The sequence below is a fragment of the Sardina pilchardus genome, chromosome 7 (genome assembly GCF_963854185.1).
Source record: "Sardina pilchardus chromosome 7, fSarPil1.1, whole genome shotgun sequence".
Lineage (NCBI taxonomy): Eukaryota > Metazoa > Chordata > Actinopteri > Clupeiformes > Clupeidae > Sardina > Sardina pilchardus.
In genome coordinates, this window is record NC_085000.1 from 8,518,022 (window position 1) to 8,533,605 (window position 15,584).

General features: G+C 45.0%; 1 protein-coding gene across 1 annotated transcript in view; it reads right to left on the reverse strand.

The window, feature by feature from the left end:
- Positions 1 to 110: 110 nt before the first annotated feature.
- klhdc8b (kelch domain containing 8B) overlaps positions 111 to 15,584 on the reverse strand; it is a 79,933-nt gene continuing 64,459 nt past the window's right edge. Inside the window, exons 4-5 of the mRNA XM_062542140.1 lie at positions 11,499 to 11,600; positions 111 to 889 (exon numbers count right to left, since the gene is read on the reverse strand). Of these exons, the coding sequence (XP_062398124.1) occupies positions 693 to 889; positions 11,499 to 11,600 (299 nt within the window). The 3' untranslated portion in view covers positions 111 to 692. The remainder of the gene's footprint in view (positions 890 to 11,498; positions 11,601 to 15,584) is intronic.

Here is a 15,584-nt window from a genome sequence, read left to right on the forward strand (position 1 = left end):
AGTTTCCTGCCCCATTGCTGTAGTTGTAGCATCAATATCTGAGGAGTGCGCTCTCCCTGACTGTGCTGACTTCTCTCATGCATGGCTGTCAAACTACAAAATAAACACACACACACACACACACACACACACATGTACACAAGCACACACTCAAACTTCTTTTGTTTCTTCATCACAACCTTTCCCTTAATTTTTCCTTGTTTTCTGTTTCTCTCAGGTAATAGAAAAAAGTGCTAAAGCTGCCACTGTTGACAGCCTCTGCAGTGGCTTGTGGATAGATATGGCCCTTAGTTCCTTTGAGTTTTTTTCCAGAAAAGTACCCTGCTTTGATCCTGAAAAGTGCCTTGCAGTTCAAAGGCGTCCATAATGTTGTCTCTCTGTATTTTGGGAAGGGACTACTTTATTTATTTCTTTGTTGATTTTTTGCTTGCTTGCTTTCTTGCTTGTGTGACACTCCCCAAAAAGTCCTAGAGAGTCAAAAGGTGGTAGTAGGGGGGTCGCGGTCCTTTGTTACGCCATCTTATTTTCAGCACTGTTCTGAAGAAAAAGTTCCAAAGTCCCTTCTGTGGGGTTGCCCTTCTCTGTCATCAGACACACACTGCCGCAGAGGCGTGTTACGAGCGAGAGCGAGAGCTGCACTCTGGCGTCCCGTCCTTCTCCCGTCCAGTGTGTGTGGCCCGTGGACGTCTGCGTCAGACGCTCTCTCTCATGCAGAGGGCCTCCACGGCGTCGCTGGGGCCCTGCGAGACGCCGCCGATGAGGAAGAGCATGCTGGGAGTCTGGAGGGAGGCGCAGGAGCAGCGGGGGCTGGGGAGCGGCGCCACATACTCCCATCTCCGCTTCACCTGGTTGTAGCTCTCCACCGAGGACAGCGGGGAGGGCTCGTTACCTGCACAACAACAACGACAACGACAACACAGGTGCACTAGAGTTACTATCCAGAGTGAGCTGATACATCAAGGTGATGGAAATGGTCGAATCTCAACCTCTCGCTTGTTCCCCTCTGTGCAAAACTTTTGAGAACCTAATCACTGTGCCCAAGTTCTTTTATATACGTGCTGTGGTCCTCCTGAGACCTGTGTGTGTGTGTTTGTTGAGATTTGCGCGCATTTGCCAAGGGATGGGCAGTAAATGAGTGATGTGTGTGTGTGTGTGTGTGTGTGCGTGCGTGTGTGTGACGGGCAGGTGTGCTGGGATCACAGCTGAGCCGCCTCATTAGTGAGACTTCACAGCTCCTTAATCAACGCAAGGCTACACACACCCCACACTGCTCACAGACACACACACGCATACACACTCACACTCTCAAGCACTCCACTCATAAACATACAGACAAGATGTATGCACATACACAAACAAGAAATTGGCAGGCAGACACAGATAACAAACACATCCTTCAGGTTCAGTATGTATGCTCCTAAACCTATATTTAAACAGCTGAGGTTGATATCTATGTAACAGGTTAGATTGTATAATAAAATCTAGTCAGTTGCATAGTTTTACTATTTATTTCATTCTGACTCACCAGTGATGGTAAATGGCAAAGTCACTATGAGAGGAATGCTAGATTCTGGGTCTAAGTGTTGAACATTCAGTGAAGAGGCAGAGAGAAAACCTCAGTCCACTGGTGTCGTGCTCACAGCCAAAATAATCCCTGGAAAGGCAGTGGATTTTGGTGGTTTGACAACCTATGACCTTGAAATTGTGCCAAAAGTTGATTGTACCCACTGTAGCTGTTAATGATCTTATGAAATGCTGTCATAATTGACTCCAACATGATCAAATCTGTTCGACAAAACACAAGAAATAAAAAGGAATATTGGGAGCTCATTTAATCCAAGAACAGTGTTAGTGTTTAATACAATAACAAGTTACCTCAGGGCAGGCTAGCATCGCTGAGGATGCAAACACTATGAGGATGATCCACAGCATCTTTGGTGACTTGAATTTTTCATGCCTTTGATATTACCTGACGATGTACTACACCCACAGAAGGAGTGCTACTTCCTAAGACAATCAAGTTCTTGGGGCACATAGTTGGCAGTAATGGGTTCTCAGTGGATCAGGAGAGGGTTGCTATGATTTTGGCTACGTCAGGAATTGTGACAGGTGTCTCCTAAGTAAGATGCCTGGGCCGGCTGAATGAGCCTCACTGAAGAGCATAAAGAGCATTGCTCCACTGGTCCACTGCTCTGCAGAAGATCACAAGTCTGTGCATGTTCTTATAATCACAGACCATTTTCACAAAGCTAGCCCCAGCGTTGACCTGTCAGTTTACCTTGACCAGACAGCAAGCAAAGGACAAGTTGTTTTGTTTCAATGAGCGCAACTTGTTGGTGTTTCAAAGTCCAAAGTCCTGTCATCCTATGGAGAATGGTGGGATGACTAAGAGGTTCAACAGATGGGCAGCAAGCTCCACTCCTTGCCTCCAAGACAAAACCAGAAGTGGTCCAGGCCAGGCGATGACGTTTGTTTACAACAACACAGCCCATGACACCACTGGTTTCGCTCCATTTTAATCTTACGCATGGCTGTGTTTCCGAGGCTGCCAGTGGATTTGATATTGCACAGAGTGGGAATATGACGCCTTTGTGGAAATTGCTGTCTGTCCAGCCAGAAGCCCAGAAACACACAGAGTTGGAGCAGAAAAGCCAGTCAGGTCAGTTCAACAAGAACAGCAAAAGTCAGCCCTTATCAGCCCAGGTCCAGGTGCTGGTGGTGAACAAGGGCTGCCACAGGACAGGTAGTGTTTCCATCCTGTTTATTAAGCTGGTTTGTAATGGATTGTAATGGATTGTGGTTGGTTCCTTTTACACATAGGCCTACACAGTTTCGGTTCCTTTTCCATCATTGTATTAGCAGTAGGCCTTAGTCTATGGGATGTACACGGCATCCTTGTATCCTGTAAAATTCCAAGACTTGACCAGTCTTTGTTTTCTCTTAGCCTGATAGGACAGGCAGCTTTTCACGCTGGAATGTAATTCCAATGGCCTGTATGGGTGTATGCAGCTGCAGTTACTGTATAATTTATAATGCACAATAGACCTAGTCTATCGCATAGTTTTACTCTCTTTTATTCTGATTGATGGTACACTGATAGTGAGGGTCTCTAGTAGCCCTTCCTCTTTACTTGTCTAACCTTTATTCCTTGAAGGCCCCCTTACCTGTGTCTAAGACAAGCCAGGGCCCCCTACCCAAATTTCTACCCGCATAGGCCTACACACACAAGACATTGTTTTATTCAACAATCGGAGTCCGGGGATGAATTACCAATGCCTAGCCTTGCCCGACCTGAAGGTTGCTTACGCAAGTTCAGAAGTAATAACCCAGATAGCAAACCCCTTTGGGCCGGACCCGCATAAAAGCCTCTAGATCCGGACGTAGCTTACACACGGTTTCTGGCTAAGGACCAGATCTGGGCCGGTTAGACTTTTCAGCTTTAACTGCAGTGCTGTTTTTCTTACGATCGGCAGATCTGGCCCAGATCCACTTCCCACATCGGAACCAAAGCTTCCTCAAAGACAGTTCACTGATGTGGCCCACATCTGTAATACGGACCTAGACCACCTTCAAACTATTCAACGAGGCCAATCACGGCCAAATAGCTTACAAACAAAACTTATAACTGATCCTCGTTTATTTCCAGATAATGTGGTAAAAAAAATCACCCTAGATATGATTTCAAAATCATATCCAGCTAACATTTTTGGGGGGTGCAAGGAAAGTTTTTGTTGTTGTTGTTATTGTTGTTGTTGTTGGTTTGTTTGGGCAGCAATTTTCCATGAGGCCACCTGCTTGCTGATTGCACGCCTACCTGGACTATAATTGAGAACTAGACAACTGCTTTACAAATAGAATACATCATTAAATATATACAGCATATAAGGTCCATATAAGGCCACATCCGCCTGACAGTCTACCTCCGTTACCTCCAGTCTACCCGGACCCGATCCGCCTCGCCAGCGCGCCTTCATTCACCGGGTCCGCGACGGACCCTGTAGCCTACGGATGCGTACACCGGACGCGCCCTAACGGTTTATTTCACCAGTTTTCTCGCTGATGAAGTGCTACCGAGTGTGAGACAAAACGGTGGCGTCTGAAGGCTCACTGTACGTATGCTCCTATATGCTTTATTTATGCAATTACCTAGTCTATCCAGTGAAAACGTACTTCCATAACACAAGTTACCTACTTATCTAGCTTTGTTTGCTAATCCGAAAATGTGCTATAATGGCCGGCTGATGGTAGCTCACATTTACATACCAGCTAGCTGCTAACGTGTAGCTTGCGCAAGCTAATTTAGCTCACTTAGTCCTGTCCAACTTTATTCACTTTTTAAAAAATGTATAATTAACTCAATACTGAATTTAAAATGAGCGCAACTTGATTTGACGGTAACCTTATGTGTTTGCCCGTGAACAACAAAAGTTGCCTTGCGTGAGCTAGCATTAGCAGGCTAGCTTGTTGACCAACGATAACTTAAAGTTGTTACACAAACATAATAGTTTTTTGTTAACGTTATGAAAGCTTAGATGTTAGACTCAGGAGTCTTTTCTCCCGAGAGAAAACTTAGGCTATTTCGTATGTGTTTAAACCTCATTTAATTCTGGGAGGGAGGCCGATTTCACATTGTTTACCTGTCCTGATTTGAAATGCTGATTTTAAATTATGAACGACGTTAGCGGCTGGTTCCAAAACGTCAACTAATTAGGCAGAAGCTATGCGCCCAGAGGGGTATTCCACGAACGGAGGTTTAACAAACACAGAGTTAACGCTGAACTCTAGGTTGATTGATCCTGAGCCGACTAAAGGCCCATTCATGCTCAACGTAAAATACGAATACGGATACGTGTGGAGTGTTTCACACGTTCTTTCCGTTGATTTCGTCCGTACTTTGACATGAAATTGAGGAGCTTATGATTACGGATGAAACGGATGAAACGTTGCAATACCGAACACTACCACAGGAATACCACACGAAAAAGTGGGGGCGCTATGCATTCACACGTAAAATACGGACGGAGGTATGAATACACCACCGGATAGAACGTGCGTACAAAATACGGACGTAAATTGCCATACGTTGAGCATGAATGGGCCTTAAAGGCCCATTCATGCTCAACGTAAAACACGGATACGGATACGTGTGGAGTGTTTCAAACGTTCTTTCCGTTGATTTCGTCCGTACTTTGACACGAAATTGAGGAGCTTATGATTACGGATGAAACGGATGAAACGTTGCAATACCGAGCATTACCACAGGAATATCACAGGCAAAAATGGGGGCGCTATGCATTCACACGTAAAATACGGACGGAGGTATGAAGACACCACCGGATAGAACGTGCGTACAAAATACGGACGTAAATTGCCACACGTTGAGCATGAATGGGGCTTAACACAGAGCGGTCGGTTCCACCGCGCCGGTTATGAATTAGTTTAATCAACACGGGGTTGGTTAACACTGGGTTGTGCGTGTACACGCCAAACCTATAAAGACGTGATGTATGGAGCATGGAAATCCTGATCAAAAGGGCGAAACAGGCTAGCTTCCGCTAGGGGCGTCTAGATTTCTAGGCGAGAAACGGGCCGCATGTTTCTCAGAACTCGAACGCACGCTGTAATAAATTAGAAAAAGTTTTTTAAAGTAACACCAAAGCCTCTAGCCCAGGGGTCGGCAACCTTTGAGACCCCCAGTGCCAACTTCAAAATTTCTAGTCAATGAGTGTGCCACTATCAACAATAATGGTTAAAAAACACACACAAACAACGGGAATATACTTCTACAAATTTGGAATTTTACTTCACATTGATAATGTGCTAATAAAAATGTTATTATTATTATTATAGCCATGCATAACAAACGAAACGGCCACAACATTTTATAGGCAACAGCAGGCCTATTTAACTAAACTGTGTGGGCTGAGGCTAAAATATCTTGCCTACCATTCAGTGTGATCCCTGTCCTTGCTTTTCTTGGCTGAGCTTTTTTATCTGGGGTTCGTAGTTTGTCACTTTGTCAGTCTGAGATTTTTTTTTTTTTTTGCTGCTACTGGTGGCGCGTGCCAGTGATTATGCCTCGGCGTGCCAGCAGTGGCACCCGTGCCATAGGTTGCCTACCCCTGCTCTAGCCTGACTCTCGCCAGACCCTTGTAGTTCCGCCATGCTCCACCAGAGGCGTTTCGCTGAGCTCCACACAAGGGTCTGGACGCGAGGGCAATCCAAACCCCTGGGCCAGTGATCAAAAAATAAGCAACCAATCAGGAGCTCCGAAGCGAGTGTTTGATTCAAATAACAATGGCGGCACGCAGCGAGGAGTCTTGTGCTGACATTGATTCTGCTATTTCAACCGTTTGGTCGAATCTATCGAGTATTCATTCTTTAAAAGATTAACAGAGAATCGTTTTGAAGACATTTATTGGTGGCAAGGATGTTTTTACTCTTCTTCCGACCGGGTTTGGCAAGAGCTTGAAGAAGCCTAGCACGTCATTCAAGATAACAGGCAAGTGGTTTATCGAATCACATGCGAGGATGTTTTACAAGGACCCGCCTTCAGAAATACATCTCCTATCGAGAAGTCCCAGATCCTTGTGTGAAGCAGACAGCGAACTACAGGATTTGTGTTTTTGGTTCGTTCTTCAGTAACATTATTGCATGTAGGCCTACATATTTCATTTGCTTTTAAAAGCAGAAAAAAGGAGAGATTTTTGATATTTTGTTCTTGTTTTAAAAAAGGCTGTAAAGAATTCATACAGTGACTTCTACAGGGAACAGGGCCCATAAGGAGGTGCTCAGAGAATGTAATTGCACAGCTTTGTGTGTTTTTGGTTTGTTCTTCTGTAACAATTGCGTGCACATATTTGATTTGCTCTTAAAACCAGAAAAAAGGGGGAGATTTTTGTTATTTTGTTCTTGTTTTAAAAAAGGCTGTAAAGAATTCATTAGCCTATACAGTGAGTGACTAATAATAATTGTGTGCACAATACATTAATAAAAATATTTCCTGAAGAATTGATCATTCATTCATAATGACATACTGTTCTACACAAAATCTATATATTTTTAAGTAAAAGTATCGTATCGGTATCGGTATCGGCAATACTGACCCTTAAAGTACTTGGTATCGGATCGATTCCAAATTTTACAGTATCGCCCACCCCTAAGTAGCACACTAATATAACGTATTATCTTTTTCCATAGGAGCGGTACGCAAGTGTCCAGTGACAGCCCAGGCAACGGATACCGACATTCACCAATGTGCTGGCGCATGACCGAGAAGGGGGGACGTCGCAAACGCCAGTGTGAAGGAGCAAGCTAGATTCATCGATGATCATCATGTTTTGAATAAAGGTTTTTTGGGGAAAAAAGTGAACATTTTCTTCGATTCTGATTAGGGTTATTGGGGTATTGGACTATGTTAGTCGCTGGGTAATTTTCTTTGAATTCTGATGAACGTTAACTTTGAAAGACTGCTATTTTTCTTAGCCTACTGCCACCTAACTAGCTAAATGACACCTCTGTCATATGCTAAATGTTACTATGATCTGAACGTCTGTATTTTACAGCTTGTATGTAACGTGACAGTGCATTTAAACTTCACAACAAGTTTGGCGAATTAATATTCAAGTGTGATACGGTCAAAAACAATGGAACTACTTCATAGCCGTGCGTATATCTAAAGTTAATGCACACCCTTATAGAACGCAGGACAATGGGGAACTCAACCAAGCAGTGGAATAATATAATATAATTAACCTCACAACCTCAGCCCAGGCAACACTATGCATACCGCCTGCAATCCCTGGCGGTCCCCGGGTTGGGAACCACTGGTCTAATAAATGTACTGTTTGTTGTCCTTAGAGTCATGTAAGAACTAGCCTTACAGTGGAGTAGAGTAGCAACTGCAGTGTTTACATAGCAGGATTAGCATATCAGTGACAGTATAGTTGGTTGGTTTATGTATCTTGTTTCTGGAGTTGGCGGGAGCTATTGGAGGACACACCACCTTTGTTTTTGATGTGCTTTGTGCAGAACAAAGCTTTGTTGCATTCCAGCCTGTTTGGGTCATCTATATTATAACAACACAATACAAAAGTCCACTATGTAACCTATGTACAGTATGTATGCCTATATGTACATAGACATGTATATTTGTGCAGTTTATATGCATTTATCCATCTTTTGCCACCTCTAGGACATGGCATCCATATGGATGGTGTTTTATGCAATCATGGAGCCGAGACCAGTGGGGAAAAAAAGAAAGAAAATAAAGAAACGAAAACGAAAACAAAAATGTAAAATGGACAATCAGGACCAGTGGTAGGACTTAACTGTTATGTAACTGTATTAGATACAGGCATGGCCTTCGCAATGCACAAATCACTCTGACAGAGAGAAGATTTTCACATCCATGCAAGGTCAACAGGATGGGGCAAAAGAAGGCGAGCGGTCTCTCACTCTACTGTATCTCTCTGTCTGTCTCTCTCTTTCACACACTCTCTCTTTCTCTCCCTCTCTCTCTATGCGCTCACTTTCTCTCTCCGCCTCTCTCTCCATCGCTCACTCTCTCGCCTCCAGTCCTCTGTCATTATACATCACCCACTGTTCAGTTGTTCTCGTTTCCATGGAGATCTGATCCCAGGCATGATGATAGGCTACGAGCGAACTGACGGACGGGTGGTCAGTCCGTGGTGAGGGGACCGACATTTGTTTGCCTTATTTCTGGGAGGAGAGTTACGTGCTGGGGTCAGGTCAGTTGCCGCGGTGATGTGGATGCTCTGAGGAGCGACGGGTCTAATCTGAAAGGGAACACCTGCAGCTGCCTGGCGAAGACAGAAAGAGCGCATCTCGCTGTGTGGCGTCTTTGATTGTCCCACACACAAACACACACACTCACACACAGCAGTACAATGCTAATCCCTGTGTACACTCCTGATTGACACAGTATGTTTTTGACTCACACAGCAAAAGTCTTTTTTCTCAGTTTAATCAGCAGACACACGCACACACACACACACACACACAAACACAAACACTGAAAATAAAATAAAACAAAAAGCAAAACAGAGAACGAATCTGCACAGACTGATCAGGTCAACTGAGCTTGAATCACTTTGCAAAAGTGAATTGAACGAGTGAGTGTGACGCAGCGTCAATTATTTCTTGCACAGTATACAGTATGTCAGCGTTACACTTTCTTGCCCTCTCTCTTTTCTACTCTCTTTCTCTCTCTCTCTCTCTCATACACACACACATGCACACACACACCAGATGCCAAACACACACACATGCACACACACATTAGATGCCAAACAGTATGAACTGTACACTATGAACATACAGCATGATGTCTACCGAATACCATATCACTAGAACGACGGCTGCCTCCTTTACCACATTCATTGGGTGTCAGAGTTGTCAGACCTTCTCTCGTCAGTCATATTAGAGGAATAATGTAACAAGGTCTTTATGAGCAATCTGAAGCAATTGGAAAATAGAGCCAAACAAGGCTGGAACATGACTGCAATCCTGATTCCGCTCGCTACTGACTCTTGGCTGCTAAGAATATGATGTGACTGTATATCCATGTCATCTTCTCTGAGGTGCGTGTGTGTTTTCAGATTCCACCTCCTTATAAATAATGTCAGTTGCAGGAGAGAGGAAAGGGGGTTTCTGTGTGAAGGATAAAAGACGGTATTCCTGAACAGCAAGCAGCCTACCTGGCAAAGCGAGAGAGGGATATGTTGGAAAGACAGAAAGGAAAGAGAAGAGGAAGAGGGGAGGAGGGGGGGGGGTGAGAAGAAAAGATAAAGGGCGGCAGGGTGTGTGTGTGGGTGGGTGGGGGGGCAGGGGAGTGAAACATGTATGAGGGTCCCTCGTGTCTTCCAAAGCGGAAGCCCCTTGTCACCGGTGCCATCCAGCCTGCCCCATGAATAATAAAGAGTTGTGTGAGTTTCATGCTGAATAGAAGCGAAGCGCTGGGATGATTCTCTGCTGGCTTTTGTGCTGCTTGCAAATCCGTAGTATTTCTCTGCTCTGAGACAAAAGCTGAGGGATATGCCATGTTCACTCTGCAGTGTTCTAGCCCAAATGGCTTTTGCTTTTTTCTATGGAGGGGGGGGGGGGCAGATCTCCCACCCACCATGTTGTTGAGATGCACGAAGGAGGAACATTTGTTTTGTGCTCACCGCTTCCTTTTCATGCACAATGTCTCTCCCTCTCGTTCCCTGTCTTGTGTCCTTTCTTCCGTTTGTCTTTCTCGCTCAGAAGCAATTCATCCTCGCATGATTTCAGAGAGCACTGATGAAACAACGCAGTCTGTGATGAATTCGCGTCTCTGTGCATTGTTCTCGTTCACAGGCAATAAGGTAGCGGAATGACAAAAATCAATTACCCAAATTAAACACACATACACACACACTCACACACACAGAGAGAGAGAGCGGGAGAGAGATAGCGAGAGACACACACACACACACACACACACACACTCATGCCCAGGGTGTGTGACGCCACAGAGAGGCTGGCTGCGTCTGACCTCCCGTACATGCAGCCTGGTTGTGACACTGACGCCTGGTTCATGTCACTCCCTCAGCCGGCGCCCAGACAAATGTCAGAGCATCAGGCAACATAAACGAGGGCAGCGCAGACCATGATGACTACGATGTGACTGAGTGAAGCCATTTCCATTGTTGCACGGAATGTTCTAGAGCTCCTTTGTCATCTTAAGTGGGGAATTTCAACTCATGACATGGAGAACCATAAATCAATTTGGCTACACCACAGTACACTAAGACACAGCTCAATTTTTATGCTGTATTGAGAACTGGGTTAAACTGCTATGCACTTAAATCTATTTACATGCACTTATTTGACACTTTTTCTAAATTGACAGTGACATTCACTACAGGGAATATTTATGCTAACCACCAGAGAAGTAGCCTAAGGAAACTCCAATTCATAGCTATTTTTATACACAACAATGTTACCTCCACTGCATACAGAAGACTGCTTTCCTGTAGCGAAAAATGTTGAAGACGTTAATTTGAACTACAACTACTTAATTTGAGTATTTAATTGAGGGCTTTATCTTCAAAGGCACAAGGAAGCGAAATACTTTTTATTGCTCTCATTTCATTATGTGTGCGTATGTGTTTGTGCGTGTGTGTGTGTGTGTGTGTGTGTGGGGAGGGGGGGGTGGGGGGTGTTACCTGAGGTGAGTTCAAATGCAGCAAACAAATGCAAACATTTCAGGCAAATGTGTTTTCTTTAAACTTTTACATTTCAATAAAGCAATTCACAATTGTTTGATATAAAAGTTAGGCTAACCATTAGCCCAGAGTCCATGCTTCTGGGGCATTCAGAATTTGTGTACATAAACATTGGCAGCGAACTCAAAGAAACAAATATGAAGTTATTTGAAAAAACTCTGTGAGCGTTTGCTGATTGAAGTTCAAAGGCCAAAGGTTGGGCCAGTAAAGCCCCTCTAAGTCACTCACCTAATCCACCTGCAGCGATGACCCTGCCTCCGAGACAGCCGGCCACAAAGTCTGCCCGCTTCTCCCTCATGCGTGAACTCCGCGTAGGCTTCAGCCAAACACCTGCGCACACACGTAGAAACACACACGCACACACACACACACACAGAAACACACACACACAGGGCTGGTTAGTTTTTTTCTGAATTCTTAAACACTAACAGTGATTCTTGTGGCGCAATCTCTGAAACTATTATCCCTTTTAGCCAATCCATTCAAGCTTGCCCAATCGAAACAACTGTCGGCTGCACCAGGGGTTCTCAGCCATTACAATGACTAGCCCTGACACAACACTGCAGGATGTGCTCATAATAACAATAACATTCTGAATTAAAGGAGGTGGGGGGTGGGGGGAGCATTGGAGTACTGCATATGAATAAAACACTAAAACACATGATTATTTATGCGAGTGCATGACCGTGTGGGGCACTCAAATCTACATTATGTATGCTGATATGTGTGTGTTTGTATATGGATGGGTGAGTGTGTGCGAGTGAGAGAGAGAAAGACAGAGAAATAATTTATAAATGTACAAGTGAGTCTGTCAATCAGCCAGTGAGTGTGTGTGTTTACCTAAGTTATGCCAGTGAATGTGTGTGTGATGGTAGTGCACATGTATATGTGTGTGTACTGTGTGTGTGAATGTGTGTGTGTGTGTGTGTGTGTGTGTGTGTGTCTGCGTGTGTGTGTGTGTGTTAGGGGTGGGAATTGGCAAAAAAAATAAGATTCGATACTATTGCGATATTTGGGCCACAATTCGATAATATTGCGATTCTTAACATATTGCGATACACCAAGTATTGCAATTCGATTTTGCGATATATTGCTATTCATGTCTCTCATATTATTCTAAGTCATTACAAAAAATTAGGAAAATAACACTGTTCAACTCACTTTGCAAGGTCCTTACTATTCACTTTTTGTTGAAAACCAAAATACACCCACCTTTTTCGAAGTGTCGAGTGTCGTGTATAACAGGTTGTGATTGTGAAGCCATTTTCATTTATTATTGCTGTTGAATGCACAATGAAACACCACAACACGTGCCCCCCTTATAAGCGTAATAAGCTAATTTAATGTGATCAGAGTAAACCCTGAGTAAACTCGACTCAAATAAAAGTAAAATGGATAATTAAATTATATACTTAAGTATTGCGATACTTTGAGCTACAAGTATCGATTTAATTGTGTGCACAAAATATCGCGATACTGAACAGAATCGATTTTTTCCCCCACCTCTAGTGTGTGTGTGTGTGTGAGAGTGTATGAGCGTGTATGTGTGTGTGTGTGTGTGTGTGTGTGTGTGTGTGTGTGTGTGTGTATGTGTGTGATGGAGTGTGTACACATCCATCTAGCAATCGAAAAGCAATCCAATCCAGCATGTACAGGGAAGAGTTTAGAGATGGAGTTCAGTAGAGTTCAGTCCACCACCCTCCGTCTCTAAGCCCCGTCTGAGCGCTAAGCAGCGGCCAGTGAACAGACATATCTGGACACGCCATCACAGAGCAGAGATGGCGGAGGAGACAAAAGAGAAGAAAGACAAACAATGGACTGCTGCTGCTGCTGCTGTAAATAGCTCTGAGATGAACTCTGAAATCATAAGCAGATCTCGCTCATTCTCTTCCCTCCCCCCCCCCCTCTCTCTCTCTCTCTCTCTCTCTCTCTCTCTCTCTCTCTCTCTCTCTCTCACACACACACACACACACACACACACAGATGTATTCTCTCTCTCTCATTCTCTTTCTCTTTCACTCCTTCTCTCTCCCTCTCTCTCACTAGCTTGCCTCTGGCCTTCTTGGCCATGAATCCCAACACTCATGCTGGAACAAAATCTGCAAATCTACACCAATTTCTCTGTATCACCACACCAAATCTCTCTCTTTTCTCCTCTCTCTTCATCCGTTTCTTATCATCTCCAAACCATCTTTCTCTCTTTATCCTTTTCTCTTTGCACCCATTTTCCCTCCTATTTCCAACCTCACCTTTTCCTTTTTCTCTGTCTGCTACACACCATCTCTCTCTCTCTCTCTCTCTCTCTCTATCCCTCTCTTTTTCCCCACACATTTCTCACAATCTCTACACAAAATCTCTCCTTCCTCATCATTTATCCCTTTCCCTCTCTGCAGGCCACTTCTCTCTCTCTCTCTCTCTCTCTCTCTCTCTCTCTCTCTCTCTCTCTCTCTCTCTCTCTCTCTCTCTCTCTCTCCCCCTCTCTCTCTCTCACCTGTGTGTGGCTGTGTGCTGGAGTGTCTGCCATCTAACACTGGTTTCTCAGCGCGCTCTCTGCCTCTCCGTGGCCCATGTGAGGATTGACTGCGGGGAGTGCCTGGACTGAGAGCTCCATGAATCACCATCGCAGGTGCTCTGTGGCCGGCCAGATTAGCGTACGCTGCTGCAGCCCTCGGCAGATGTGCACACTTGCCCACATTAGAATGCTGTTCCTTTCATTATCACTTTCCTCTCCTCTCTCTCTTTCTCTTCTCTCCCTCTCTTTCTCTCCTCCCCCTGCACATCTATCATGCCGCTCTGTACACAGGCTCCCTGCGCCTTCCTTTTCATCTTTTCTCCTCTTTATCCCTTTATTTCTATTTCTCCTCCTATTCCCCCCCCCCCCTGCTGATCCCACCTTCATCCTACCTTTCTCCATCCTTTTTGTCACCCCTCCTCTTCCCTGTCTCTCCCTTTGAAGTATCTCCTAAGAGCCGATCCCTTCCAAAACGCCATCTCCTCTCCATGGAAACGGGAGCGGGAGCAAGCGATGGGGCTGGATGCGATGATGACTCAACCGTCCAATCCGAGCTCGGAGTAAATCCGCCCTGGCTTTTCAATCTCCGCTCGCTTCCATTATTCTCCCCACGAGATGGAAAAACTCAGAAAATATATCGCACATCCGAGTGCAGTCATTGGGTTTTTTTTTTTTGGGGATGGGGGGTTTATAATTGTTTTTATCATTTCCATCGAGAAGTAATACATACACGATCATTTCATACTACAATCAGGATGCCAATCCTACTAGTAACAGTACTCCTCTATGCTTTTTTGTCTTTATTATGTAGGACAGCTTCAAGAGGCTGGCAGGAGGCGAGTGGGAGAGAGAGAGATGGGTTGGGATCAGGATATGACTCGAGTCAGACTCGAACCCGGGTCCCTGTGGCCACTTGGACCCGGATGAGGACACTGTGGCCAGCTGCGCCCCCCACATCATGCGTCTTTAATTCATGTGTTAATTGGCCTGGTGTGCAGACGAGAGGTGTTGGGTTAACAAGCGGAGCCGGAGAGGAGGAGAATTCGCTGGGTGACCGCTGAGTGTGTGGCCACTAAAGGTCAGAGGCGGTGGTTAGCGAGGGAGAGAGGCGGCAATTAGAAACCATCCGCTGTGTCCACTGATAAAAATAATTCACACACACACACACACTCACACACATGTTCAAGCACACGTGTGCGCACACACACATGCACACACACACACACGCACAACACACACTCATATTCAAACAATCACACACAAACACACACAACAAATGCGCACACACGCGCGCGTGCACACACACACACACACACAGATGCAACAAAAGAGCAAAACAGCTACAACGATCCCTCTACAGTAGATATTGATGAGGTGAAAAGCTGTGAAAGACAAAAAGCCAGACAGAGAGAAACAGAGGAAAGCAAGAGAGAGAGAGAATATGACAGAAGATATTAACAGAAAGCTACCAGCAGAGAAAAGAAGACGAGCAAGACAGCAATGTGACAGGACGCCCTGGCCCCACACACGAGACATGACAGAGCAAAGGACACACACACACACACACACACACACACACACACACATACACACACAAAAGACACGCACGTACGCACTCACGCATGCACACACTAAAACACAGACACACACACACACACACACACACACACACGCTCTCAACTCTGGAGCATTGGGCTTCAAGAGCGAGGTGTGACACTGCCGAGCCCCAGCAGCCAGCACTGAGATAAGAAGATGAGCCAAGTGTAACAGATAGGCTTCTCACTACCGGCAAATTGATGAGT